Below are 27704 nucleotides of genomic sequence, written 5' to 3'. Positions count from 1 at the left end.
ACTTCTTATGAGCTGAGGAACACGGGGCAAACACTTAATCTACCTGGGTCTTATTCTAACAGTTTTGTAAATGCAGATAATAACATCTACCTTAGAGCTGTGGGCATGAAGTGAGAATATGTATGTAAAGTGCGTAATGCAGCACTAAGCAAATAATAACACATTAGACGGTGGCTGTTCTTACATAATTATTGTTGTTGTTGTTTTGCTTTTTCCCCCTTTGGCAATCCTCGTCTGGAAAAATTCTTCTGAGCTAAAGCGTAGAGAGACAACTTTTTGGTTTTGCTTTCGTTTTTAAAGCCAGGATTTATTTCTAATTAAAAATGCTCAAGAGATTTAAAAGGTCCAAGGGCCCAAAGATGTCCAGGTCTCATAGAACATAGATGGTATCTGTTGGTTAAGTGTCCATTTGATCCTGGTTAATTATTTGGCCCCTTAATCCTTCTAGTTGGGTGGTGGTGGTTTCCTCTAACACCAACATCTTTCATAAATGGCCCCAGTCCATGAATGACAAGAAGAGCGACACCAGAAACAGTTACTATCTTTGAAAGAGAGAAAGTTGAACATATGACTCAGGTGGACAGCCACCACAGCAGTTCCAGAAATCAACCTTATTAATCCAGCAACAAACTGAAATATGCCCAGATTGTACTTGAACATCCTTCTTGCGTTCTTCTTTGAAACCAGGTCCTCTGATGATCAGTGTGGGCAGCTGAGATCATGATGAGTCTTACCTAGTACTAAATGCAGCTCTTTCAGAGCAGAGACCACTGGACATCCTACCAGCTAAAATGCCAGGGGACAGATTTTTAATCTGCCTGTTTTTCAATAGGCTCCCTGCCCAAGGTGGGGCTTGATTGAGCTCACGACCCTGAGATCAAAAGAGTTGCATGCTCCACCGACTGAGCCAGCCAGGTGCCCCCCTTTTTAACCTACTTTTAACAGTAGAAATTAAACCCCTTACTAATAAATCACAAAATCCTCATGTTACTGGCAGAGGAGATGAGGCTGAGAAAGATTAATCCGTTCGTATTCATTCAACATTAGTATTAAAGTAGCAGTTTTCAGTAGGTCTGGGGGTCCCTGGAGGTCCCCCAAGCCCTTTCAGGCGTCCCAAAGATCAAATAGATGTTCATAAAGATACTATGACTTTTTTTTAAAGTGTTTATTTTTGAGAGAGAGAGTGCAAGTGGAGGAGGTGCAGAAAGAGAGGGAATCAGAGGCCCTGCACTGACAACCGAGAGCTCGACGCAGGGCTCGAACTCACGAACTGTGAGATCCAGACCTGAGCTGAAGTCAGACGCTCCAGCGCCTGAGCCACCCGGGCACCCCATGTTGTTTGTCATTTTTACGCATGCTCTCATGAGTATACTGGATAGAACTCAATCAGATCCCACATTGCAGTTAACCTTTAAGAAATTTAAAGTGAAAGTTTAATACTGGAGAATAGCTGCAGTTACCCAGAAAGGCCGCCGAAGAGCTGCTTTCTTTTTCAATTGTGTATCTCTGGAAAGCTGTTTTTTCATATACTTCAGTGAAAATAGCATATTGCAACAGATCGAAGCAGATGAGAGAGTCTAGCGATCTTTTTTTAAGCCAGACAGGCATTAGAGAGATTTCCAAAAATGTACAAACGGTGCTACTCTTCTCACTTATTTTTTGACGGCAAAGTACACTTTATCACTTAAAAATATTTTATGCTAACATGTAATGGGTTTAATATTATTAAATGAATATTTAAAATACAGTATTTGAAAACTTCAGTTTTAAATTCTGTGTGATGAATATCAATAGAAATAACCCGCATAAAAGTTCTTTGGCATCCTCAATAATTTTTTCTTTTAATGTTTGTTTATTTATTTTAAAAAATTTAAAAAAGAATTTAATGTTTATCTTCTTTGAGAGAGAGAGAGATAGAGAGATAGAGCAGGGGAGGGGCAGAGAGAAAGGGAGATAGAGAATCTGAAGCAGGCTCCAGGCTCTGAGCTGTTAGTGCAGAGCCTGATGAGGGGCTCGAACTCACAGACTGCAAGATCATGACCTGAGCTAAAGTTGGACGCTTAACCAACTGAGCCACCCAGGCACCCCTATTTATTCTTGAGAGAGTGGGGGCCGGGGGAGGGGGGGGGGCGGGACAGAGGATCCAAAGCGGGCTCTGTGGAGAGCAGAGACCCTGATGCGGGGCTTGAACTCCCGAACTACAAGGTCATGACCTGAGCCGAAGTTGGATGCTCAGCTAGCTGACTGAGCCACACAGGCACCCCTGCATCCTCAATAATTCTTTTTTATTTTTTTTAATGTTTTTTTAACGTTTATTCATTTTTTGATAGAGAAAGAGTGTGAGTGGGGGGGAGGGGCAGAGAGAGAAGGAGACACAGAATCCGTAGCAGGCTCCAGGCTCTGAACTGACAGTACAGAGCCCGACGCGGGGCTCGAACTCACGGACCGTGAGAACTCACGGACCTGAGACTCACGGACGTGAGAACTCACGGACTCACAGACCTGAGCCGAAGTCGGATGCTTAACCGACTAAACCACCCAGGCGCCCCCTCAATAATTCTTAAGAGTGTAAAAAAGTTCTGGGATCAAAATGTTTGAGAATTGTTTCTGTAAAGCACAAAATACAGTGTAAAGATTTAGCCACTCTTCCACCATCCAGAAATAACGTCATTCCAGATGCCTCTCTCTATATAGATACAGAGAGGTTAAGCTAAATAAAAAGACAAAGTGGCATCATATCATACATTTTAATTTTTTTAAAGATTTTATTTTTAAGTAATATCTCTACCCAACGCGGGGCTTGAACTCATGACCCCAAGGCCAAGAGTCACATACTCTCCTGACTGAGCCATCCAGGTGCCCTAGTTTTTATTTTTCATAGCAACAAATTGTAGTTTTACCTGAATTGAATGGGAAGTATTAACCCTAAGGGAATTCCTGACCTTGGGGTGGTTTTGCCACAGGAGTATTAGTTTGTAAAAGACACCTCTAGGATTAAGAAGAAAAAAAAAGATTATGAAAACCATTTTCTTACTACATGTTTTAATCCTAGCCCATATGTTTTGAGACAACGTGCTTGTGAAAGAAGAGGGAGTTAGGCAGCACACCCTCTGTGATTCCTACATATGTTTAGTCTTGATTCTATATTTAATCCAAGCTTGCTGTAGTCCCCTTGCCACAGCTGCTCCATTCCTTAATTCTGCGTTTTTGTTTGTTGCTTTATTTGCATGGTTTCACGAACAGGATCCTCCTTAAGAGGCTGTGGGCAATATGTTACCTGAGTTTTTGTGTTTGAGAAAATGTCCCCTTCCTTCGTACTCAAAGGAGGGCTTTGGGTTAAGTCATTTTCTGCCTCAGAACTTGTGGGTACTCTGCCACTGCTGTCTGGTTTCTTGCGTGACTGCGGAGAAGTCTGAATGTGGTGTTTTATCTTCTGTGCTTGTGCTTTTTCTGCCTACGTTCCTTCCTTATTCCTAAGATTCTTAGTCTTTATCATTTCTTCTTGAGGCAGAATAAGCCCCTTTATTTTGTATATGCATGTCTTTTTTTCAGGAAAGTTTTCTTCTTGTTATAGCTTTGAATGTCCGTCTTCTCTAAAATCATGATACCTTTTTTTTGCAATCCCCATTTCGTCTCGCGTGCTTTCCGTTAGTCTCATGCTTCTCAAAAATGAAGCATGTTGGAGGTTCCTCAGAAAGTTAAAAAAAGAACTACTCCAGGACCCAGCAGCACTACTGAGTATTTACCCGATGAATGACAAAAACACCAATTCAGAGGGATACATGCACTCCTATGTTGATAGCTGCATTATTTGTAATAGCCAAGATACGGAAGCAGCCCAAGTGTCCCATCAGTTGATGAATGGATAAAGAAGGTGTGGTATGTCTATTCAGTAGAATATTGTTCAGCCATTAAAACACACACACACACACACACACACACACACACACACACACACACACACAAAGAAGAATGAAATCTTGCCATTTGCAATGACCTGTATGGATGGAGCTAGAGGTATTATGCTATGCGAAGTAAGTCCGAGGAGGACAAATACCATATGATTTCAGTCATATATGGAATTTAAGAAGTAAAGCAAATGAGAAAAGCAGAAAAAGAGACAAACTAAGAAAGAGACGCTTAACTGTAGAGAACAAACCGATGGTAACCAGAGGGGAGGTGGGGGGTGGGTGAAATAGGTGACGGGGATTAAGGAGCACGCTCGTGATGAGTGCCAGGTGATTAAAATAAAAACTTAAAAAAAAAAAAGCTAAAAAAATTAAGCATGCGCAAGAATCACTTCTTGGAAAGTATGTAAAAACCCGTGTCTCGACCACATGCCTCCAGGATCCCCAGCAGCACGTGTGGGCGGGGCCTGAGAATTTATATTTCTGACAAGCTGCCAGATGTGCTGACGATACAGGTCCACAGACTTACCTCGAGCAGCGCAGTAGTTCTCAGTGTTTTCGTCTCTGGACCCCCTTATTTAATTGAAATATAATTGACCTATAACACTGTAGCTCCAGGGGTACAGCGTCATGGTGTATGTATTGCAAACTGATGGTAACGGAAAGTGGAGTTAATATCCATTACCACACACGGTTAAAAATTGTCTTTCTTATGATGGGAACTTTTAAAATTCACTCCCCTAGCAACTTTCAAATACACAGTACGGTCTCGTTAACTAGCTGTAGTCACCACCGTACATTGTATCCCCAGGACTTCTGTCTCTTCTAACTGGAAGTTTGTGTTTCTTGACCCCCTTCGCCCGTTTTGCCCACCCTGCCACCCAGGATGGCTTTACTCCTAAAAGTCGCCATGGTCCTCAAAGAGCTTTGTGGGTTGTATCTGTTGACATAACACTGAGGAAATTTACATTAATTCATTTAAAAAGAACTGTGATGAACTCGACATACGAACAAAGAATGTATTTTAACGAAAGGTGCATTCTCCGAAGCAAACGAAAGTTTCCTGAATGGCATTATTTTCCGTTTCTACAGGTATCTTTAATGTGTAGCTTGGTGAAAGGTGGCTTTTGTTTTCTCTTTGTGGTACTTAAACTGGTTTGTAAGAGACTTGGTAGGGTGGTTGTTAAAACCTTTGTGTATTTCCAGGTGACTTACTGAGTAACCTGCTGCAGAGTCCTAGTTCAGCCAAACTGTTGAACCAGCCAATCCCCATCCTTGATGCGGAGAGTGAGTATATGTGTTCCCTGGCCTTGGAGTGCCTGGCCCATCTCTTCAGTTGGATTCCTCTGTCTGCCAGCATCACCCCGTCCCTCCTAACCACCATCTTCCACTTTGCGCGCTTTGGCTGTGACATCCGGGCCAGAAAGATGGCATCAGTTAACGGCAGCAGCCAGAACTGTGTGTTGGGTCAGGAGCGTGGCCGTCTTGGGGTCCTGGCCATGTCCTGCATCAATGAACTCATGTCCAAGAACTGTGTGCCTATGGAATTCGAGGAGTATTTACTGCGTATGTTCCAGCAGACTTTCTACCTCCTGCAGAAAATCACCAAGGATAACAATGCCCACACGGTGAAGAGCAGGCTAGAAGAACTCGATGAGAGGTAATGAACACGGGTGTGGAACCGGCCGCGCCCTAAGAAGGGGCCTTGACCGTTTACCGTGTTGTGCCGCATGGTGTCTGTAATCCTCTTTGGTTTCAGAATTTGGGGCCCCTGATGAGGAACGGACAGGTAGGTGTGTACCAGTAAGTCTGAGCTTAGCTGGAAGGGCTAGGGTGGTAGAGGGGAGCGAGCCACGTTTGGAAAGTGACTGTGAATTGTGCAGGTTTGTTGTCTTTTCCCCCGTCTGTCTCCTGTCCTCCCTTCCACCCCCTCCCCTCGTCCTCACGATTCGCCTGCAGGTCTGAGTGGCGCAGGAGCCGAGTCTGCTGCTCGTGCGTAGCCAGGAACGTGGGAGGAGGCCGCGGAGGTACAGGAGTTCTAATCCCCCCTTTTCACTTGCCGTTGCTTGTCAGTTTTGACTCCGTGACTTTCCCCCAGTGCACACCGTGCAGCGTGTAGGCATGTCGTTGTTACTGTGAGTTTTACACACACGGCACATTTCCATCAAAAGCAAGAGATGGGAATATGGGCACGTCTTAGCGTGGCACACACCGTGTTTCTTTGTGACCCTCCCCTTGAATGGAGCTGAAAATTACCTCGCTTTTCCTTCTGAAGTACTCACACAGATGACGCTGTCACGGTACCCTGAGGCGTGGTCTCATGTATCTCCCTCCAGATGATGTCATGTATCTGTCTTAGAGCTTTCATCGATGTGACGCTGGCTACTGCTGTGTAAAAGCAAGAGAGAAAATTAGAAACTTACATTTAAAAGCATCATGTTGACTGTTCAGAAACTTCCAGGCAGATACATTGTATCGAGTTAGAAAATTCTTCTAGAGCGCTGGGCAGCAAATGTTGTTAATATGTTAATCCACTTTCCTTGGCTTGCTTTTTGCTATTAAGCTGCGTAGAGTTAAGGCATTTTCCTTTTCCTTAGAGTAAGTAGCAGAATGTAAAGTCGAGTGCTTACAGACCATTTTAGTGCTTTTTAATTTAGCAACTTTGTTAAGGTTTTTCTAAAGTTAAAAACATAGATGCCTAAGATTGTTTTGGTTTGGTCCATTGTAAACAAGCTTTGTGTGACATTTTCTTTGTATAATCACAAAAGAGCTTGTAATCTCTTATGGTGATATGTTGGTTTTATGTTGCATTTTATAATAGCTTTCTGTATGAATTCAGAGGCATCGGCATGCAAACAGACAATTTCATATCCTTTCTAGCTTTGGTTAAGAAAGGCTGTACTTTATATGTTAAAAGTCTAGCCGCTCGTACCGACCGTCAGGTATCAGTTGTTTTGAGTTTTCCGTGAGGCATAATGTTCGTGATGGCTGACGTTCTGATGGCATAGAGATGTCGTCGTGGGTTACCTATGTACTGATTTTGTTACGTGTAACTTCTGTGCTTTTGGTTTTATATTTTAATCCTATGCTTCCTATTGCCCTGTGAAAGCTGAGAGGTGCCTGGAAGCAGAAAGGTGACATGAACAATACTGTGTGCTTGCTTCCTGGCTCTTGGGCCCCTGACCACTAATTCTAAACAGCTAAGTCCATTCTCGGTTGTTTAGGGGCTACTTACCCCAGGGCCTTTGCTTCTCTTCTCCTTTCCTGCCTGTTTCTAACTTTCAACTGCTCATTAGCACCTGTACCAGAAGGTGGGCAAGGGAAAGAAAATGAGGTGAAATAAAATCTATAGTTTTAGCTGCCGAAAGGCCCTTGTTTGTGTGCCCAAAAACTTGGGCTGGAGAGTGAAATAAAATCGAGATTGCGTGACATTTACCCAAGCTTCTCTTTATTTCATGGGTGGCAGGGAATCGAGTGCATCTTCCTAGAGAGCAGTAAACTGGGTGACGGCTCTGACTGTCACGTTAGAAGCAGAACGAGGAATAAGGAGCCCCTGCTGTTGAGTGTCTGTGGTCAAAGGCATCGAGAGAAGTCTCTTCACGCCTGACTCTCTAAAAACAGTTGATTCAAATGCCTTAACTGTGTTTCAAGTTTTTGGTCCCATGATCCACAGAGACGGCCGTTCTCCTGATCAAGCAGATTAATGTTTTTGTTTTTGTTTTAAACTGCAAAAAAGTTTACACGTGTGTTAGCTAGCCGTTTGGAGGTCAGGCAGGCAGGTTGGCCGCCCTCAGGGTGCTGGGTCCCAGGCACAATATGGGACATTTTATTTATGGGGCAATTTTGTTCTTCTGAGTAGTTGTCTTTTTCTCCCCCATTATTATTGCATAGATCCTTGCTTTAAAAAACAAAAAACAAAAAACAAAACTTTCTGCAGTTAGGACTTTCAGAATTGGTTTTAGCCATTATTTAATTTTTGACTAAGGCCCATAAGTAAGTCTTTATCGGTGTCCGCAATGTGATCCGTGGAGGTACGTCCATCTCATTTTCGAATCACCTTTTGGTATTTAGGGGCTTAAAATGACAGTTTGTGACATGTGAGAGTGATGATGTGCTGTGTATCTAGTAACAACAGTCTCTTATCCTTGCAGCTGGGACCCACACTCCTCTGGGAGATGATATTGTACATACACATGAGTTGGGGAGCCACTGTGCTGTGAAAGGAAAGAGCACTGGCGTGGGAGTGGATGCTAGTTGGTAGTCCCATTTTGCCATGAGCTGGCCCAGTGACCTCGGGCAGGTCACTGGATCTCCCTGGGCCTCGTCTGTACAGTGAAGCGCCAGACTGAATTGTCCCCGAGGCCTGTCCAGCTCGGGCAGCTTCTTCCCATCCCTTATATTTGCAGTCACTTTCTGAGTAGATCGGGATGGGCTTACGTTTATTGAGGGCTGGGAGCCGGAGGGTGGCGGGGTGGGGGGGTGGGAAACGAGCATTAGGTTCCAAGTCTGCATATACTAAGTTATCCAGATGCCATGCCTTTGGTATAGCCTTGTTTTGTTCTTAGCACATTCACGTTAATATTTTGGGCTCCTAGCAAAGGCAACCAGCCTTCCAGACTTGCCACATTGACATGACGCACATGCTCTGCCCCTTGACTTTTTAGTATCATTTTCTTTCCCTTGAATCGGTTGTAGCATGAAGGACTTAGAAACCGCGAGAGCCCTAGTTTATAAGATGTCTTAGTAGAGAGTGCCTGAGGATTAAAGTTGCTTTTCTGCTATGTTTCAGGTGGTAATGGAATGAAGGGTTGCCTGACCTGTAGGTAATTGTTGCAGGCCTTTATCTTTTTAACTGAAAAGCTGTTTTAAATCTGTGTAGTTCTGTACTGAAAGAAATTTGGATTGAATTTGAGTTCTCTTCCAAGGAGGTGGCTGGGTTTCTGATCGTCTCTTCTCGTCTTCTTGTCTTACTTAGCTATGTCGAGAAGTTTACTGACTTCCTGCGGCTCTTCGTGAGTGTCCACCTGAGAAGAATCGAGTCCTACTCCCAGTTCCCTGTGGTGGAGTTTTTGACGCTTTTGTTCAAGTACACATTTCATCAGGTAAAGCACCAGCACCGCTCATCCTTTTCCTCCTGAAAAAGCGCGCTTTGTTGTTTCCAGGGTAAAGAGTTTATTTCCCGAACGTTTATATAGTGTTGGCTTTGTGAAGATTAACACGTTTGTCCTTCCTAATGACCCTTTGAGGTGGGTGTTATTATCGTCATCTCCACTTTCCAGATAAAGAAACTGAGGCGCAGAGTAACCGGCTCAGGGTCATACAGTTAATTAAGTGGTGGGGCCAGGCGTTTGAACTCCTAGAGTCTGTGTTCTTAACCACTGTTTTGTTGGAGAAGCAAAAGATAGAAATAGTCTGAAATTAGGGCCTTTCCTTCTGTAACTGGCACTAAAACTTCCTACAGGGAGATTATAAATAATGAAGCTCGGGGCGCCTGGGTGTTCGGTGGGTTAAGCGTCCGACTCTTGGTTTTTCAGTTCAGGTCATGATCCTCGTGGTTTGTGGGTTTGAGCCCTTTGGGATTCTCTTGTCTGCCTGTCTCTCTCTGCCCCTCCCCCACTCACTCTCTGTCTCTCTGTCTCTCTTAAATAAATAAACGTTTAAAAAAAAAAACCCAATATTATAAAACAAATAAATACTGAAGCTCTGAGGAGTTAAGTTTTGGCGGATCGGATTTTTGCTCCCATTCAACAAATACTTTTTGAGCTCCTGGTGTATCAGGAGCTGGGCGTATAAACCCTCACAAGCAAAGTCCTTGTGCCTTGTTTACATTTTGTGGCCCAGTGTCTTTTCTTTATATACATATTTTAAACGGTTTATTGAGGTAGGATTATATATCTCATGAAATTCACCCATCGTGATTGTACAGCTCCCTGATGTTCACTAGATTTGTAGACTCGTGCAGTCATCATCAGCCTGGTTTTAGACATTTCTGTCGTGTCTTCTCCCTTGTGCATTTGTGTGTGTGTGTGTGTAATTTATTTTTTAATTCCAGTATAATTAATGCAGTGTTAGATGAGTTTCAAGTGTACAATATAGTGATTCAACAGTTCTGTACATTACTCAGCGCTCATCCTTCTGTGAGTGTCTTTAAAATAAGTTTTCTATTGAAGTATCACACCCATTCGGAGAAGCGCATAGATCCTGCGTGGACAGCTTGATGAATTTTCCCAAAATGAACACGGCCACGTAACCACCACCTTCGTCAAGAAGTAGAACATTACTGCCAGCTCCGCCTTGGGTGCCTTCCCCTTCACTTCCCGTGCGTCACCCCAGTCTTGACCTTAACGTCCCAGATTCCTTTTGCCTGTTGTGGAACTTCTCTCAGTGGATGTCTCCAGTATATATTTGTTTTGTCTGGCTTTTTCATTCCACATCACGTTTGTGAGATTCACCTGTGTTGTGTGTGTGGCAGTAGTTTGTTTTCATGGCTTTATAGTAAGTCATTATCTGAAAATCTGTCCCACTGCAGATATGAGCTGCTCGGTTTTTGGTGATCATGAATTCTCTTGCAGTGGGCGTTCTCATACATGCTTTTGGGTGTACCTGTGTAGCTCTTTCTGTTGGCGTAACCTGGGTATGACGTTCCCGGGTCAGGGAAGGCATGTGATTTTATAAGTTGTGGATTTTACGTGTCGTGGAAGTTTAAACCACCGATGATGTAGCTTCACGAGGGTAGAAGAGAGACAAGGGCCTAGGCTGGGAGGGGTGTGTGTGTGTGGTTGGGGATTTGGAGCGAGGGTTTGGTGTGTGAGCTAGCCTTTCTCAGGGGGGTACTTGGCACATAAAAGTAAGCGCCCCCAGTGGGTAAGGGTGAACCGCTCCTGGGTGCAGCAGGGAGGGTGGGGGTGGAGGAGGACTAGGGTTGAGGAAGTATCAGGATGTCTGGTAGAGGGGCCAGTGAGTGCAGGGCAGGAAGGACAGCACTCTCAGTTCACCAGACCTAAGAAGGGATGGGAGAGGTGATGAGATGTGGGAGGGCGAGGGGGTGGGAGAGAAGCATTCCGGGTAGGAGCGTCTTGAGATGGATCCAGAGACCTCCCGGAGGGGACCGGGAAGAAAGGATTCAATAGATACGTTAGGATAAGTGTAGCAGAAATGAAAGAGATGGGGAGCCAGTGCTGAGGTCACAAAGAAGGGGTTTTGGGGAAAGTGGAATGAAAATGTTTTGCAGTTTGCTCTGCCTGTGAAGTTTTATATCTGCCCTTTATATAGGACATAGAAGAAAGCTAAGTACGAGTTTTAAAGTATGCATGTCTTATGCCTACTTTTTTGGACCTGAACCCAACAAACAGTTCTGTGTTGGAGCTCTGGTTGTTTCTATGCGGTCTGTGTCCTTGGACCAGTCTTTTTAATTGCCTTCTATTTCAGTTTCCTCACTTAAGGAGATCGACTGTGGTGGGCATCTTCACAGTCTTGCCCCTGTTCATCTTCTGTGGTCCTTTGCCTAGAATTTTAGGTGTTGGTTTTCCATTGAAATCAAAGTGGTGGTTTTGTATGTTTATATATTACATGTATATACTGGGAAAAGAAATGAATATGGTCATGAAGCAGACAACAAGCTTCTTTCTTTGTCCTTTACCTGAGGTTACTGTCAGCTGAGCTTCCTTGTACTCTCTTGGTCTCCTGTATGAGGACCTTCCTTCCTTCTGTTCTTTTTTTTCTCTTTCAAAAAATTAAAAAAAATTTTTTTAAATTATTTATTTGTTTATTTTTTAATTTACATCCAAGCGAGTTAGCATATAGCGCAACAATGATTTCAGGAGTAGATTCCAGTGATTCATCCCCTATGTGTAACGCCCAGTGCTCATCCCAACAGGTGTCTTCCTTATGCCCCTTCCCCATTTAGCCCATCCCCCCTCCCGCAACCCCTCCAGCAACCCTGTTTGTTCTCTGTATTTAAGAGTCTCTTATGTTTTGTCCCCCTCCCTGTTTTTATATTATTTTTGCTGCCCTTCCCTTATGTTCGTCTGTTTTGTGTCTTAAATTCCTCATATGAGTGAAGTCACATGATGTTTGTCTTTCTCTAATTTTGCTTAGCATAATAATACCTTCTAGTTCCATCTGTGTAGTTGCAAATGGCAAGATTTCATTCTTTTTGATTCTTTTTGATTGCCGAGTAATACTCCATTGTGTGTGTGTGTGTGTGTGTGTGTGTGTGTGTGTGTGTCCGTACACACCACATCATCTTTATCCATTCATCTGGAGGCGCTTCCTTTCTGGGTGCGGGCTCTTGGACTATGGGAGTCAGTGTCCTTTGAGGTCCAGGAAGAAGCAGATTTGAGCATTGGGCAGGAAGCTAGAAGGTGTTCTGTGCAGTTTACTGTAGGCTGGGCTGCCTATCGTAAATGGGCAGGGTGCACTCCAGGGTCAGGAGCTGGCGGTAGTAAGGGAGTTCTTTGGGGTAAGACTTAAGAATAAGAAATGAAGTGCCCTCAAGAGACAGTTTTAAGTTCTCATCTGGTCATTAACAGTGTGATCATACTTTATCATGGTTTAATTATCTGCAAAGCTGGAAAATGTTCTTTCCTCTTGTCTAGAGGGTTATGAGTGTACTCAGTATTTTTGCCTTTTGTTTCTAAAATTCACAGGGGTGCCTGGCTGGCTCAGTTGGCGGAGCATCTGACTCTTGGTGTCAGGGTCGTGAGTTCGAGCCCCATGTTGAGTATAGAGATTACTTAAAAAAAATTTCATAAGAAATTTTAGTACTGGTCATCATATATTGAAGGAATAGTAATAAGACAAAGGTGGTGTTAGTATCTTTCTATAAGCATCTCCTCTCTCTTGTTTCTTGTCCTGCATTTTTTCTTTCACCGAAGTGTCCCACCACAGCCCCTCTGGCCACTAGTGCTCAGCAGGTGTTTGCCTCTGGCGTTGCTCCCCTCGCTGTGGTGTCCCCTCTGAGCATCTGATTTCTGTCTTCCTGGTCCTCTTACTGCATCCTTAGCAGTTCCTTCTGGGCCTTGCATTTTCATCCCGCCCCCTTTTCCTAAAACAGTGCCTGGGGTGGTGTGGCACCGGAGAACAGGGCTCTACACCAGGAGTCTGAAGTTCCACATTCTGGTTCTCTTTCTGTTCCTTATCTTTTCATCTTGCGCAGGTGACTTTGCTTTGGAGCCTTGGTTTCTTTTCTTTTCTTTTTTTTTTTTTTTAATATGTTTTTATTTATTTTTGAGAGAAAGACAGCACAAGCAGGGGAGGGGCAGAGAGAGAGGGAAACACGGAATCCGAAGCAGGCTCCAGGCTCTGAGCTGTCAGTACAGAGCCCGACGCGGGGCTCGAACTCACAGACTGTGAGATCATGACCTGAGCTGAAGTCTGACGCTTAACCGACTGAGCCACCCAGGCGCCCCCCAAAAGCACTTCCTGATCAGCTATGTTCTGTGGAGGAGAACATGGGTGTTTTTATTTATTTATTTTTTTTTAAATTTTTTTTTTTTCAACGTTTTTTTATTTATTTTTGGGACAGAGAGAGACAGAGCATGAACGGGGGAGGGGCAGAGAGAGAGGGAGACACAGAATGGGAAACAGGCTCCAGGCTCCGAGCCATCGGCCCAGAGCCTGACGCGGGGCTCGAACTCACGGACCGCGAGATCGTGACCTGGCTGAAGTCGGACGCTTAACCGACTGCGCCACCCAGGCGCCCCAACATGGGTGTTTTTAAACCTAGGAAGGCCAACTGAGTGATTGACTCAGCAAGCTGAAGCCAGGGAAGACTCCCATTTCCTGGCTGTGCAAATTGAGTGCCTGTCTACAAGCTACTTATATTATTTCCACGTGGCTTATTGTTTTCTGTGCTTATTCTTCTGGTTCACTTCATGTCATGGACATCCTGGATTTTGCAAAGGATGAAGTGGAGACAGGAAATGGTCATTTTCTTTTCAGAGGATGGCCCTGTCAGGTCCTGATTGTCCGTTCCAAGGCAACCCTGTGAGTTGTGAGGTTGGACTCTGCCCCAGTCTGCCCCGGAAAAAGTTAGCTTTCTGTCTCAGACTGCGTACAGAACTCCCATCTCCTGCTACCACCCAATGGGCAAATCCCACACATGCCCTTATAAGCCTCTGGATTTCCTTGTGGATCCGAGATGGAAGGAAACTGATCCAAGAAGATGATGGTCTTACTTCTTTCCCTATCTGATCCTGCCGCCCAACATTGCTTCAATGAAGCAATCACAAAACCAAAGAGCTCTTATAGGTAGCAAGAAATTGAGTGGATATAGAAGGGATTGGGGGGGGGGGGCACAAGTTGAAATTGAATATGCGTGAGAAGGACTAGACGTTGGAGAATGTAGTGCCTGGAGTTTACATGAAATAGAATCTCAAGGCTCTTGAGGAATCAGAGCGCAATGAGTCAGGCACTAGACCCTACAGAGACTTGTTCTTCTCTCCTCACTTTGTCTTTGTCAATACCTGGTTAGAGGTTGCTCTTAGCTCATTGGACACCCCTCCTTCTGCAGATGAGATCATGCCTGAGAGTCAGACTTAAGCTAATTTTCAGTCTGTTATGTAGGAAGACTGCAGATGTTACTTTTCTAACTTTCAAATATGTAAACTTGTCACCTTCAGAACCATCGAAACTTACTTCTGGTTTCCTAATGATATGTAGAAGGAGCATTTACTGGGGTGGGGGGGGGGGGTGGTAAAGGGATCTGGTTTGAATAAATCATGTCCCTGGATCTCAATTTCTTTTTCTCTAAAACAGATTTGAATGGGATGATCTGTAAGAGTCCTCCCCATCGATCTCAGATTTAAAGATTGGTGTCTGCTTGGCTTATTTTGTAATTAAGTTTGTCCTGCATAGAATCTCCCTAATGATATGTTCCATGGCACCTTTGTCTTGTTAGGTTCACCAGGGCCCAGTCATGAAAACCATTTGAAAGATTGCAGTTGCGGTTACCAGGAAGTGGAGGGAATCTAGGCTTCGGGTTGTACCATTCTGATGGAAATAAACACTGGTGGGGACGTTTCTAAGGAGGAGCTGCGTTAAGTAATTTCATTGTCTGGATTTCTTTTGCATCATAGCCCACTCATGAAGGTTACTTCTCTTGTTTGGATATCTGGACGCTCTTTCTGGACTATCTGACAAGTAAAATTAAAAGCCGTCTGGGAGACAAGGAAGCAGTTCTCAACAGGTAAACCTCAGAAACACTGATAAATAGAAATAGACATTTTTGCGTTCTTCTTGTGGCTTAAAGGGACAGCCGGGCCGTCAGACCTCTTCAGTGAAACTGGGTCACACAAGCTGGGTAGGTAGTAATGTCATTGAGCATTTTCATTTATTTTTTTCCCCCTTTAAATATTTCATTTTCTTAAGACATTTTATTTTCTGATTAAAAATGTAATTTGTATAGTTCTTCAGCTGTGATAACTGTCTCAAGGGTTTGTTTTTAAGTGGCCCTTATTTTAGAGATTAAAAACTGAAGTATTTATTGGATGGATGAAATGATAGGACGTCTGGGATTTGCCTTAAAATAATCCACTGGGATAGAGGGAAAGGAGGGTCGGCCGTGTGTTGATAATTGATGTTGACCTTTATTGATGGTAACTTGGGGTTCATTATTCTAGCTCCTTTTGTATGTGTGTGAAAATTTCCTAAATAAAGTAGTAAATACCTGCTGTGAAAAATAAGTATTTTAAAAACTAGGAAAAGATAGAAAAATATAAAGAAAAGATATCCATAATCCCGCAGTCCAGCGATAATTACTTTTGTACTTTCTATTGTATTTATTTCTATTGTATTTATTTATTTAATTAAAAAAAATGTTTATTTATTTTAGAGAGAGAGCGCGAGTTAGGGGAGGGGCAGAGAGAGGGAGACACAGAATCCGAAGCTGGCTCCAGGCTCCGAGCTGTCAGCACAGAGCCAGATGCAGGGCTTGAACCCACGAACTCCGAGATCGTGACCTGAGCTGAAGTCGGATGCTTAACCGATTGATCCACCCAGGCGCCACTCTATTGTATTTCTTAAAAAACAGAAAATGGGGAAATGTTTTTCCCCTTATGTTCCTCAAGGTCATTTTTCTTGCTTGCAGGCAGAAAGTGTAGTTCCTGTCCACCATAGTTATTTAGTTAAGAAGTGAAATATTGAGCTAATGAATCTAGAACGCTTGGCACATTACGAATGCTCGCTCAGTAGATGGCATCAGTGGCTGGTGGTGAGTGAACACCCCTTCCTAGCAATGTGCCCCGTGGGGGGCGGCGAGGAGAATCCTGGCCTGGGAAGAGATCGGACCCTCTGGAAACCCACCCTCGTATTGGTGAAGTTTTAATGAGTTTTTATAATCTTAAACTGAATATTTGCATTTCAAGTTAAAAATCTGCACTTTTGTTCCCAAACGTTATTTGTGTGATTGCAAAATAGCTTGCAAGTTGCTTTGTTGTCAGGTCAGATGTGCTTTGTGGGTGTATATTCGTGTATCCGAAACTCTTACACAACAGTAGATCCTGTTTTTGGTGATTTTGCCAACTAAAAGTTAGTTATTGTGTTTTTGAATGAGATTCTTCAAAGGAAAGGTATTTTTGCCTTATTCTCTATTTCGTATGCTGAACAGTTGGGTCCTGTAGTTCCGGGACTGTGCTTGATTTTGCTATGTTTAGTGGGAGATTTGACATCTCACGCTTGTTGGAAGAATAAACTGAGGAAATGATTAATATGAAAATGCTTTTTAAAGCACAGTACAAAAGTGTTTTAGGTGTGGAGAATATGGTTCCATTGAGAAAATCTGCAGAGTGTAGTATTAAATAGATTTTAGTATTAATCTGGCAGATCATTGGTGTTAAAGATACCCTTGTGCACACCAACCTACCAACAGAAGGAGCAGTGGTATACAATTTAAATTCCTTTTCTGCTTCATGGGAGCAGTGTTACTTTTGGTCAAGTTATATGCTGATCACATTTCCTCTTGCAAAACGTGCATGTTGACCTCTCTCTCAGGATGGTTAGGATTCAAGGAAATCACATCTATAAAATGCCCGGCACAGTATTTAGCCTGTATTAGGCACTCAGTAAAGGGTCCCAGTGATGACTGCAACCATGATAATAAGTAGTAGAAGACGTTGCTGCCATCGGACTGTGGTGGTGACCATGGAGTTCAGTGACCAGGGCCCCCAGGTGGCCTAAAGGCCTTTTAGTCCACCTTCACATGTTGACCTGTCTGCCCAGGCATCTGTCATCTGATGTCACTGGGTTGGCAGGGGTGATGGCTGATCACTTTCAACACTAGGAATTTTTTTTTGATGTTTATTTATTTATTTTGAGAGAGAGTGTATGAGTAAGAGAGGGAGAGGGAGAGGGAGGGAAGGAGGGAGGGAGGGGGAGAGAGAGAGACTATGAATCCCAAGTGGGCTCTGTGCTGTCAACACAGAGCCCAACGATTTGGGGCTCAGTCTCAAAAACCATGAGGTGAAACCTGAGCTGAAATCAAGCACAGGACGCTTAACTGACTGAGCCACCCACATGTCCCTAAGAATTTTTTTTATTGATCATTTGATTATCATCCTAAATGAGGCTTTCTAATTCTTTATGACTTTTTTTAGTGTTTATTTTTGAGAGAGAGAGAGAGAGACAGTGTGAGTAGGGGAGGGGCAGAGAGAGGGGGAGACACAGAATTCGAAGCAGGCTCCAGGCGCTGAGCTGTCAGCACAGAGCCCGATGCAGGGCTCGAACCCATGGACCAGACCACGAGATCATGGCCTGAGCTGAAGTTAGACTGAGCCACCCAGGTGCCCCTGTGACTTTTTTTTTTCCCCCAAACATACACTTACAACACTTTTAAGCCCTTGAAAAACAAAAAAAGCCTTGAAATCTTCAAAGCTGGTCTGGGGTTTTTTGCTATTAGTTAACCATCACCAGGGAACTGTTTATTGAGCAGATACCACCTAGTATCTGGGTTACAGATTACAAAGAGGGCTGTCTAAGGTAGTCCGCTGAGGGGCGCAAAGAAAATAGTTGAATTTTAACGTCTATATTTTTCCGGTCACCTCTTAAACACTGTATATTTATGCAGGTGTGCGCTCAAGTCCTTAAATGAAAGTTTTGAAGTGTGGCAACCACTGTTCTAGGTTCTAAGAGACCCTGATACGTCAGAGATGTGCTGTTTCACAAAAGTAGTTGATAAAGACCACTGGCTACTGGTCGTGACCCACTCATTTTAACTAAAGCACGTAAATGTGATCAAATGTTTTTCGGCTGATAAAATGCATCTGAAAGAAGTTGAGGTGCTCTTGGAATCACATTTGTGGCTTAAGCCAGCATTTCAGAAGCAATTGATGTTGCAGGAACTCGTCAAGAATGTTTTCTTGGTGTCTTAAATGGGAAACGTAGGTGTGGTTAAGTCACTCAGTTCCTGTCCCTTGCGGTTTACAGGTTTTGCATCATCCATCACAACAAAGTGGTGTAGGCATTGTAGGCTACAAATTTAGAAGCACAAATGTACATGAGTTTATTTTTGGACCTAGGAGCTTGGAAATTGGAGCTCCTCATGTTCCTCACTCCGTGAGAATGCTCCAGAGTTTCTTGATCAGAGCTGCTGGGGACTCGGGTCCCTCTGTCCGAGGACTGTGTTCTGTAACTTAGCAGAACAAAGCCGCTGCTGGGGCTCGTGGTCCGGGTTGGCCATCTTCAGGTGGTGGTTTGGGAAGACCTGAATTTCAGTTTCCTTTTCCTCCGTTGGACTCTGGGGAAGGTTGTGCCGACTTACAGGTTGTTGAGTAAACGAAGTGAACCGGTGCGTGTCGAGTAGCTTGGCCGACAGTAGGTGTTCGGTGAAGAACTGATTCTCTTCTGCTCGCTCCCTCTCACTCCCTTCTCTCTCTGCTTGTCACTGTGAGAGGAGCCACCTGTGTAGGAACTTCTTGCAGGAAGAGGAGGAAACCTGAAGGGAGTTAAGCAACCTCTAAAGTTCTCGAGTCATGTCCTGTGACCGCTTCGTCGTGAGAGTGCTGGCCAGGACCGGCCACAGAGCGGCCGGGGATCCCGAGTGACACCGGGTTGGACTGTAAACACATGTGGGCGAGCGTGAGAACAATTGCCGCCCTTTGTTTCCGGGTGGGTTTTCTGCTTAACAAAAAGGAAGTGCCGTTGTGACCTGTGACATTTTGATACACTTAATAAAAGGTGTCAACTAGGTTTGTATCAGGGCTCCGGTCGTTTCCTAGCTCCTAGGAAGAGAAATTCATGCTGTTGACGGCCCCAGAGAGCAAGTGAATGGGGTCTCAGTGACTTCAAAATTGGGCCGGCGTCCCACCCCTGTCCTTGGTAGCCCTCTCTCACTTGGACTTTTGTCTGTTTGTTGCCTGCATTTATTCATGTTTTTGTTCATTTGTTCTTTCACCGTCCTTTGTTTACTGAACACCTACTCTGTAGTTGTCCTAACGTGTGCAGTTTTATTTAACTCAGAAGTTGGGGTGCTTCGGAATCACATTTGTGGCTCCAGTCACAGAGGTCTGTAGGTTTATGACCGTTGCATGTTTAAACATTTAATGCTACACATTTCTCTCTGAGTACTGCTTTAGCTTCATCCAAAAAAATTTTTAAGTTTATTTTTGAGAGAGAGAGAGAGAGAGAGAGAGAGAGAGAGAGAGAGAGAGAATGCTCAGAGAGAGAGAGAGGGAGGCCCAGAATCTGAAGCAGGCTCCAGGCTCTGAGCTGTCAGCACAGAGCCCGGCGCGGGGCCCAAACCCACCAGCCGTGAGATCATGACCTGAGCTGAAGCTAGATGCTCAACCAAGTGAGCCATACAGGCACCCCTCACTGAAGATATTTTCTAATTTCTCTTGGGGTTTCCTCTTTGCTGTTTAACTTCCAGATATTGGAGGTTCTCCATCTGTCTTGTTACCATATTCTAGTTACCATGATCTGCAAACGTAGTTTGTGTTCTTTTTAATTCCAGTTCTTTTTAATTTGTTAAGGTTTGTTTTATGACTTAGTTTTCTTGGTGATTGTTCATCGTGCACTTGAAAAGAGTGTGTATTCTGCTCTTGTCGGATGGGGTGTTGTGTAAATGTCGGTTAGGTCGGGTTGGCAGGTGGCATTTCTGTGTGTCCTCTGTCATGTTCAGTCAGTGACCGGGAGAGAGGTAAGCTCTCCGTGTGTAATTGTGGGTTTACCAATGTCTCCTCTCAGCCCTTATCAGTTTTTGCTTCATTTATTTTGAGACTCTGTTGTTAGTTTCCCATAAATTTAGTTTCCCTTTTCAGTATGTTTGTTTGACTCTCTGTCTTTATCTGAGGTTTTTAAGAGGTTGCTCTGGTATTACAATATGTCTACTTTTCCTTTTAGCCTTTCACCACTGAGAGTGTATGTGGAAGAAGCCTTGTCACCGCATAGATCCTTTTGCCCTCCCTTTATACCGAAGTTGCCACACGTTTTATGTCTATATACGTGGACAACCCCAGCAGACAGTGTTTTATTTTTGCCTTCATCCATCATTCATATTTTAAAGATCTTAAGAGGAGAGAAATAGTCTGGAGAACACTAGAGAAATGGTATTTACCCAGACATTTGCCAGTTTCTTGCTTTTGTCCTTCGTCCTTAAAGTTCCAGGTTTCCTTCCTATGATCATTTACTTACTGTATTAACGAGCTTGGGCTGTCCTGACAAAATACCACAGGCCGGGTGGCTTAAACAGCGGGAATTTACTTTGTCACAGTTCTGGAGACTGGAAGTCCCGGCTCAAGGTGCTGGCAGGTTCACTTCCTGGTGAGGACTCTTCCTGGCTTGCAGACTCTTGCCTTCTCCGTGTCCTCATGTGGCCCTTCTGTGCTTGCACGGGAGAGCGAGTGGCACGCATGCACTCTCCCCTGTCACTTTCTCTTCATGTAAGGCCACTGTCCCGTTGGATAGGGTCCCACCCTTATGACCTCACGTAACCTCTGTTCCCATTTTATAGGCCTTCTCTCCAAGTACAGTCACACGGGGGATAGGGCTTCAACATAAGAATTTCCAGGGGACCCAGTTCAATTCAGTGCCTAGCACCCCCTGCCCGAAGAACATTACGGAGGATGGTTATACCAGCTGCCTTAAAAGTCTTTGATAATTCCAGGGTACTGGCGTCTTGAGGTTGGCTTCTGTTGATCGTCTTTCCCTTGATTAATGGGCAGTGTCTCCTCATTCTTTGTATGCTGACTAGTATCTCGAATGCTTTTACCTCTTTATTTGAACCAGCCTTAGGCATGGCTTCCGTCACCACGGTCACCTTATGCTCAGAGATGCTGCATGTTGAGACCTCGCACCCGCAACGCCAGGTAGCAGGAATGAGAAGGGGAGAGTTGGACAAAAGGCTCTTGTCCGGAGGCTCTGCCCTGTGACTCCTCTTAGCATGTCCTCGACCACTGCCATCTGCGAGGGAGGCTGGGAAATGTGGTCTTCCACTTGGCCTCAGTGCCCAGTGTTGTCTTGCTGAGGAGGAAAGGAAGAATGGGTCTTGGGTAGGGAGCCGGAGTCTGCCACACCCGAATACTCTGCCCACCTTCACCAGCCACTTGGGGAGAGCAGTTACTACCTGAGTGTGTTTAGCCTGGTTCCTGGTTGGGGTCCATTTTCTATGGGATAAGCTTTTTTTGCAGCCAGAGCTGCTAACTGCCGGTTGGGGTTTAGGTCTAATTTAGGCTTATTCTGTGCATTTTACAAAGTCTTTAAAGTCCCTTTTGAGCTCAGCAGGACAACTTGTAGATGACGGGTTTCATCTGTCCTCTGGTCTGAAGTGGATTTTCTTTCCTAGCAAAATTGTGAAAATGCACTGGTCCGTCGTAGTGATTTATAGCATAAAACTTGTGTAACTAACTTTAGGAATTTATGTCTGAGCAAATGGCAAATGTAAGCTCCAGGCTTAAGTGTTTGATCTTACCTTTCTCTGAAGTCGACTGAAATAGGATTTTGAGTCTGCTGGCAGTTCTTCCCACAGACGTTGCCTATTTTGTGAGTGATCTTCCCTGCCAGCGTTAGTTTCTGGGCGGCCTTGCTTGGTTGCCCGTCCAGCCTGGGTTGTTAAGTCATTTGCAAACACTGCGGGGAGGGGTGGTCAGTGTTTCTGTCTTCGTGAAAAAAAGAACTCTTGTGCCCACCAGACTCTGCAGTGTGACAGCATAGGAGGATTTCCAAGTAGTCTCGAGACTGTGTACAGAGTCGTTACAAGGGTTATAGCAGACTAGGTGGACTGACTGTATTTGATCTTGGCACTGGATTCCTTTTAGCTGTGGTTAGCTTGTCTGGTACTCACCTGTGTCGGATTAGATGGTTCATTAGGTAGAGTCCTGTCAGGAGAATGGACACCACACTTAATTGTTTTAAGAATTTGGTGTAAGAGATTGACGAAACCGGTGTTGGAGGGCCGGAAGAGCGAGAAGGAGACACCAAGATTCAGCAGATGAGAACTACAGGAGGCAGCCCACCCCCAGGGCTGAAGGAAAAGAGTGGAGCTGTTCAAGTCTGGATCGCAGGGATGGGCCCCGTGCAGCTCAGGTCTCTGAAGAGAGGGCACCCAGGAGCTCGGCCAGACGGGGGGTGGAGGCTTGGAGCTGGTGCTCACTCCTGAGAGGACGGGGTGCGACCTGGCTGCTGCTGGCACCTCCGAGAGTGCGTGCGGCTGGCTGTAGGAATGTGAAAGCTGAAAGTAGGACCAGTTCTTACCTCCAGGTGACCGTCACTGGGGTGACACTGCCAGGGCAGCGAGCCCACCAGGAGAATGGCATCCCTGTGCTCCTGCTGCCTCTTGGTCTTCCTCCAGCGCCCCTGCTGCAGAGCCTCCAGGCAGAGGAGAGGTGTGCTCTGTGCAGCCTGGGCCCCGACGTCACAAAGTGTGCGGCTGGATCGGCGCCGGACGCCTGACGCGAGTGCCCGGCTTTGTGAGTGGGAGCGGTCCCTGAGCCTGTCTTGGAAGCGTTTCGGGACAGACATTTAGGCTTCGGGATTTGTTCTTGAAAATTAGGGTTTGGTGGCCCTTGGGTGTGACTGCTGCATGTAACTTGGTGTTTTCGGAGGTAGGCTGTCATCACACGTGGGAAATAGCCAGGCCTGGAGCTTTAGGTGTTTCTTTGAGAAGGGGCAGGGTTCCTCCAGACCTTTTCCATTTCTTCCTTTAGGTTTTAAGTGTTCTGACTGAAGGTTTTGGGGGAGTGAGCGGAGCAGGCTCGAAGACCATTGGTGGTTTATGCATAGAGAGGAGGGCATAGGATGTTGAGTTAGGGAGCCCCAGGTTCAAATCACCTAGCTTGGTGACCATGGGCAGTCTGTCTAACTTTTGTTAACTCTGGTTTCCTTGTCGGAGAAACACCAATAATATATCTACCTCTCACAGATGTTAAAAGGATTGAATCATGGAGTTGAACCTTCTATTGAATCGGTGTAAATTGATATTTATATATCATTACTTATAATCCCTCGGGCACCCGTTGAGAAAATAACTCAAGAGTATATGGTGAAAAGAATGCCAGGGGAGTGAAAAGAAGTATCTGTTTAACACAAAAGAAGGCATTAATGGAGGAGCTGAACAAAAGATACTGGCAGAAGTCCTTCCTTACCAGTAATTACATTAAACGTAAAGAATATAACTTCTCTAGTTTAAAAAGCAGTGATTAGCAGGATGGATTGAAAACACATGATCCCGCTACATGTTGTCTATAAGAGACTCACTTCGGTTTCAAAGACACAAACAGGTTGAAAGTAAAAGGATAGAAAAAGCTATTCCATGTAGACAGTAACCAAAAGAGATTCAGGGCAGCTATGCTAGTGTCAGACAGAATAGACTTTAGGACAAGAGTGGCTGCAGGGGACAGAGGACAGCGTCTAATGATAAAGGGTCCATCCGTCAAGAAGCTGTCTGGAACGTAGCAAAATAAAGAGATACCCCTGCCACCGTTCCACTCTCACATACGCACTTGCCAACCCGTAAGCTAAATCTAGTTCAGATACTGCTTGTATATGGTAATCCAGCAGCGACGCTATTCTTCTTCAGAGTGTAGGAGGCCTTTTCAAAACCCAGGCTAAAGGCCTGCTGTCACCTGTTGTTGAATTTCTCCCTGCCGCATAGGTACGAAGACGCTCTAGTCCTCTTGCTCACGGAGGTGTTGAATCGAATCCAGTTCAGATACAACCAGGCCCAGTTGGAGGAGCTGGATGACGAGACTCTGGATGATGATGTAAGCGGCGTGGCCTAATCAACCGTAGTCATTGTCATTTTCGGTGTGAGTCCAAACGGAGACTTGGAACCTGTAAGCTCTCTGCTCTGGAGCCAGAGTAGTCTTACAGTTTGAATTGTGTGTTTGAACTTTACAGTTGACCTTGACCAGTGTGGGGCCTAGGGGTGCTGACGACCTGTGCAGTCGAAAATCCCAAGTATAACTTTTGGCTCCCCTAAAACTTAGCTGCTAACAGCCTGACTGTTCACCGGAAGCCTTATCGACAGTCGATTAACACATATTTTGTATGTTACGTGAGTTCTATACCATATTCTTACCATAAAGTTAGCTGGAGAAAAGAAAATGTCATGAAGAAAATGGTAAGAGCAAATACATTTCCAGCGCTGTACTGTTTGTTGAAACAAAAAATCCTGTGTAAGTGAACATGCCCAGTTTAAACCTGTGTCATTCAAGGGCCAGCTATATATCCTACTCGTCTTTTGGGTGTTGTTAATTGTAAAAAGAAGTTGACAGACGTTTTTACCTGTATGAACTAGGGAGATAAGTAGAGACACCATATGCACAGTGAGAAATGGTTGAGCAAGGGCTCTGTATTGCCTTGCACCCACACCTCTGCTCCCCACTCTGGGCAACGAATAAAAACTAGCTAGATGCGGGGTGAGGGACAGGGCATAAAGAGCTCCCGAAATGGTAAGGCTAGGATGAAAAGAAGTCTCTTTTGAGTATATTTTGTCGATCAGTATCTTAAAATCAATCTTGAGTTTATTGACACTCGTGTGCCCAACATGGGTAAGGCAAATGTGTTGAAGGACACAATTCCCATGTTCCTTTTTCTTAAGCACCGTGCACTTTAGAATTTTCAAGTCACTGGTAGGGCTCTCAAAATAACTGTGACCGTGGCATGGCTGAGACCTTGAGGGTGGCCGTGTTTGGGTTAGAAAGAGCCTTGTACTTGGAACTCAGAGGCCTGGGTTTGAATCTCTGAAACCTTGGGCCACAAGGAGATAGAAGTCTGGGCCTTAGATTTCTCTGAGCTTCATTTTCTCCTCTCCCAAAAGGGAAGCGATGTGGCTGACTGGCCTGCGCTGACGGTTACATGACGGTAATGTGTGGAAGGGCTGGCTGCATGCCTGCTTATGTCGTGGGTGCTCGGTAAACTTGAGCTTCGCTTCTTGTTAGCTGTACGATTTAGTTCAGTGCTTCTCACGTTGGAGCATGGGTAAAAATCGTTGGGACAACTTGTTCAACAGACTTTGATTTAGGGGTGGGGGGCCACAGAATCTACGTTTCCTACAAGGCCGTGGGAGATGCTGGTGCTACCGTGTCTGTGGACCGTACTTTGAGTGGCACTGACGCAGTCCGTCACTGCTAGGGACCTAGTAATGCACTGTTTCAGAAGGTAATGAACGAGCGACCAGTTCCTATAGCTACGTTCTCATAGAGGGGCCTTGAGCATCTCACCAGTGGCTTTTTAAAATCTCTGTGTCCCTGTGACCGTAGGAAAAAGTAGGTCATTCTCTCTGGATCATGTGCTGAGGAAACAGCTTTTTAGGAAACTAATTCATTGGATTAAAAAAAAAGATTCCAGGTTGGCCTTTTTAAAGTACCAAATGACCTGGTTCCGTCATTTGCCACTTCTTCGAGATTTTACGTCCGAGAGTGGACTTGAGGTTGAGGCTAGATGGGCAGGGAAGATGACAGGACTGCCTTTCCGGGAGAGCTGATCCTTCTGTGTTTCCCCCACAGCAGCAGACAGAGTGGCAGCGGTACTTACGCCAGAGCTTGGAGGTAGTGGCCAAAGTGATGGAGCTCCTTCCCACACACGCCTTCTCGACACTGGTAACTCACCATCGGGAGGGGAACGAAGAGCCTGATTCTCTCCCTGCACATGTAGCACGAGTAATAAGGCTTTTTTGCTCACCGGTATTTTAAAATACATAGGTATACATTTTAAACAAAGAATAATGATGACCATCACCGACCTTCAAAGTTTAACAAATGCTAACATGTCCCCAAATATTTTAAATCCGCTTTTGGAAGCCCTGTTTTTCTTCCTGAACTCTCACATGTAATATGAATTTTACTAATGCCTTCAGGCCTGCATCAGTAGCTCAGAAACGACCAGGCCACGCAGAGGACTTCCTGCTAAAGATCGATTGCTGCAAAGTGAGCCTTTGTAAAGCCCGTCGCTAGCACCCTGCGTATATTCATGTGCTAGAATCTTAGTCATAAGGACCGCTTTCCTTCACTCAGTGGTGCTTGTTATTTGGGGAGATTTCATTAAGCCTATCTCTTCTTCAAGGACAAGATGATTTGGGGGAGGGGGTCTTGTGTTCTCTTGTAGACAGTTCTGTTGTGTTTCGCCATCTGCCTTTCGTAGGGACCTGTCACATTGAAGTCTGATCTTTGTCCTAACGGTGAGTTAGCAGCTTTAGAAAGAAAAGATACTGATAGCTCTGGTTATGAGGGTCCTGTCTGCCAAATGAGTAAGGGAATCAGACTTCTAAAAAATTGGGCCTGTCTTTTCACTCTGCCGTGCACTTAAATAAGGCAGATTATCTGACAGTTCTTTCCAGAATAGGATTTCCCTTGGATTTGAAGGGAGATAGGTTCCGTCTTTAAGCTCTAGAAGGTGTAGATCATTTGGGGTTTGGTGTCCTCTTTTAGGAACCGTAATAGTCAAACCCAGCATCCATTGCTTTGTTTAGAAAAGAGTTATCTACCTGATAAGTTGTTGTTTTGTTTTGTTTTGTTTTTTTCTTTTCTGATTCCAAACATTAATTGGTGGTGTGAATTGTAGAAATTGTTGAAGGCAGGGCACTGAAGGGAGCCACTCCTTAGCTGGCAGTAAAGGTTCTCAGAGAAAAGGGTATTTTTAATCTGATGCCCCTCCCCACCCCCCATAGATCTTGTAATGTTTTAACGTTAAAATGCTGTTAAAAGTTGGACTTATGTTTGTTTTTTTTTTTTAATCTTTGTTTTTTTGTTTTCAGTTCCCAGTTCTTCAGGACAATTTAGAAGTTTATCTGGGTTTACAGCAGTTTATAGTTACTTCAGGGTCAGGTAAACTGGTTTTTATTTTCTAATTTAACCGACATTAAGAAAACTACCGGGCTAATATTTAATTATTGCCTTCTTTGCTGTCGCAACATGATTTCTCCACTGCCCCCTCCCCGCCGCTCTGTCTCTCCCCACTCCTAAATGGAAAACTTTCTTAAAGAATCAATGACAAAAAGGAGCCGTGGGGGAGGTCAAGGATGAGGCTGTGACAGTGCATTCCGAACAGGTGTTTCAGTGAGAAAGAAGCAGCTGATTTGGAGCAAAGAGGGGGGACTTAGCGGGGGGAAAAAGAAACAAAAAGCCATCAATTAGGCTATTTCCTTGTGTCTTTGAAACCAGCAAGCACGCTAGGGAAAAATGGCTTTGGGCTTTGCTGCCGTGTGCTCTTTCCTCCCTGGCGTTAAGCAGTAAGAGGACCCAGGAGCGGCTCTGGAGTCGGCCGACCTGTGCGGGCACACGCCGACAGCTCGTGGCTGTTAACTCTCCTCCCGTAGCTGGCCCGCGGGAGGCCTGGCTGCAGCTGGCTGGGAAGACTTTGGGCTGC

General features: G+C 44.8%; 1 protein-coding gene across 7 annotated transcripts in view; it reads left to right on the top strand.

Annotated features, from left to right (window-relative positions):
* Nucleotides 1-27704, top strand: part of XPO6 (exportin 6) — a 103897-nt gene that overhangs the window by 47682 nt on the left and 28511 nt on the right. For 2 of the 7 annotated variants that reach the window (XM_019431835.2, XM_019431833.2), the window contains exons 7-12: nt 5115-5568; nt 8884-9010; nt 14987-15096; nt 23992-24100; nt 25850-25939; nt 27094-27163. In XM_019431835.2, coding sequence (XP_019287380.2) covers nt 5115-5568; nt 8884-9010; nt 14987-15096; nt 23992-24100; nt 25850-25939; nt 27094-27163 — 960 coding nt within the window. Of the gene's footprint in view, nt 1-5114; nt 5569-8883; nt 9011-14986; nt 15097-23991; nt 24101-25846; nt 26003-27093; nt 27164-27704 lie in introns of all 7 variants that reach the window. The other 5 variants (XM_019431834.2, XM_019431832.2, XM_019431831.2 and 2 more) reach the window with 3 other exon arrangements.

This window comes from Panthera pardus, unplaced genomic scaffold (genome assembly GCF_024362965.1).
Source record: "Panthera pardus isolate Hobbes unplaced genomic scaffold, ASM2436296v1 HiC_scaffold_5, whole genome shotgun sequence".
In the NCBI taxonomy this organism is placed as follows: domain Eukaryota; kingdom Metazoa; phylum Chordata; class Mammalia; order Carnivora; family Felidae; genus Panthera; species Panthera pardus.
The sequence above is the reverse complement of the archived record's forward strand: the minus strand, read 5'-3'. Positions and strand labels throughout refer to the sequence as shown.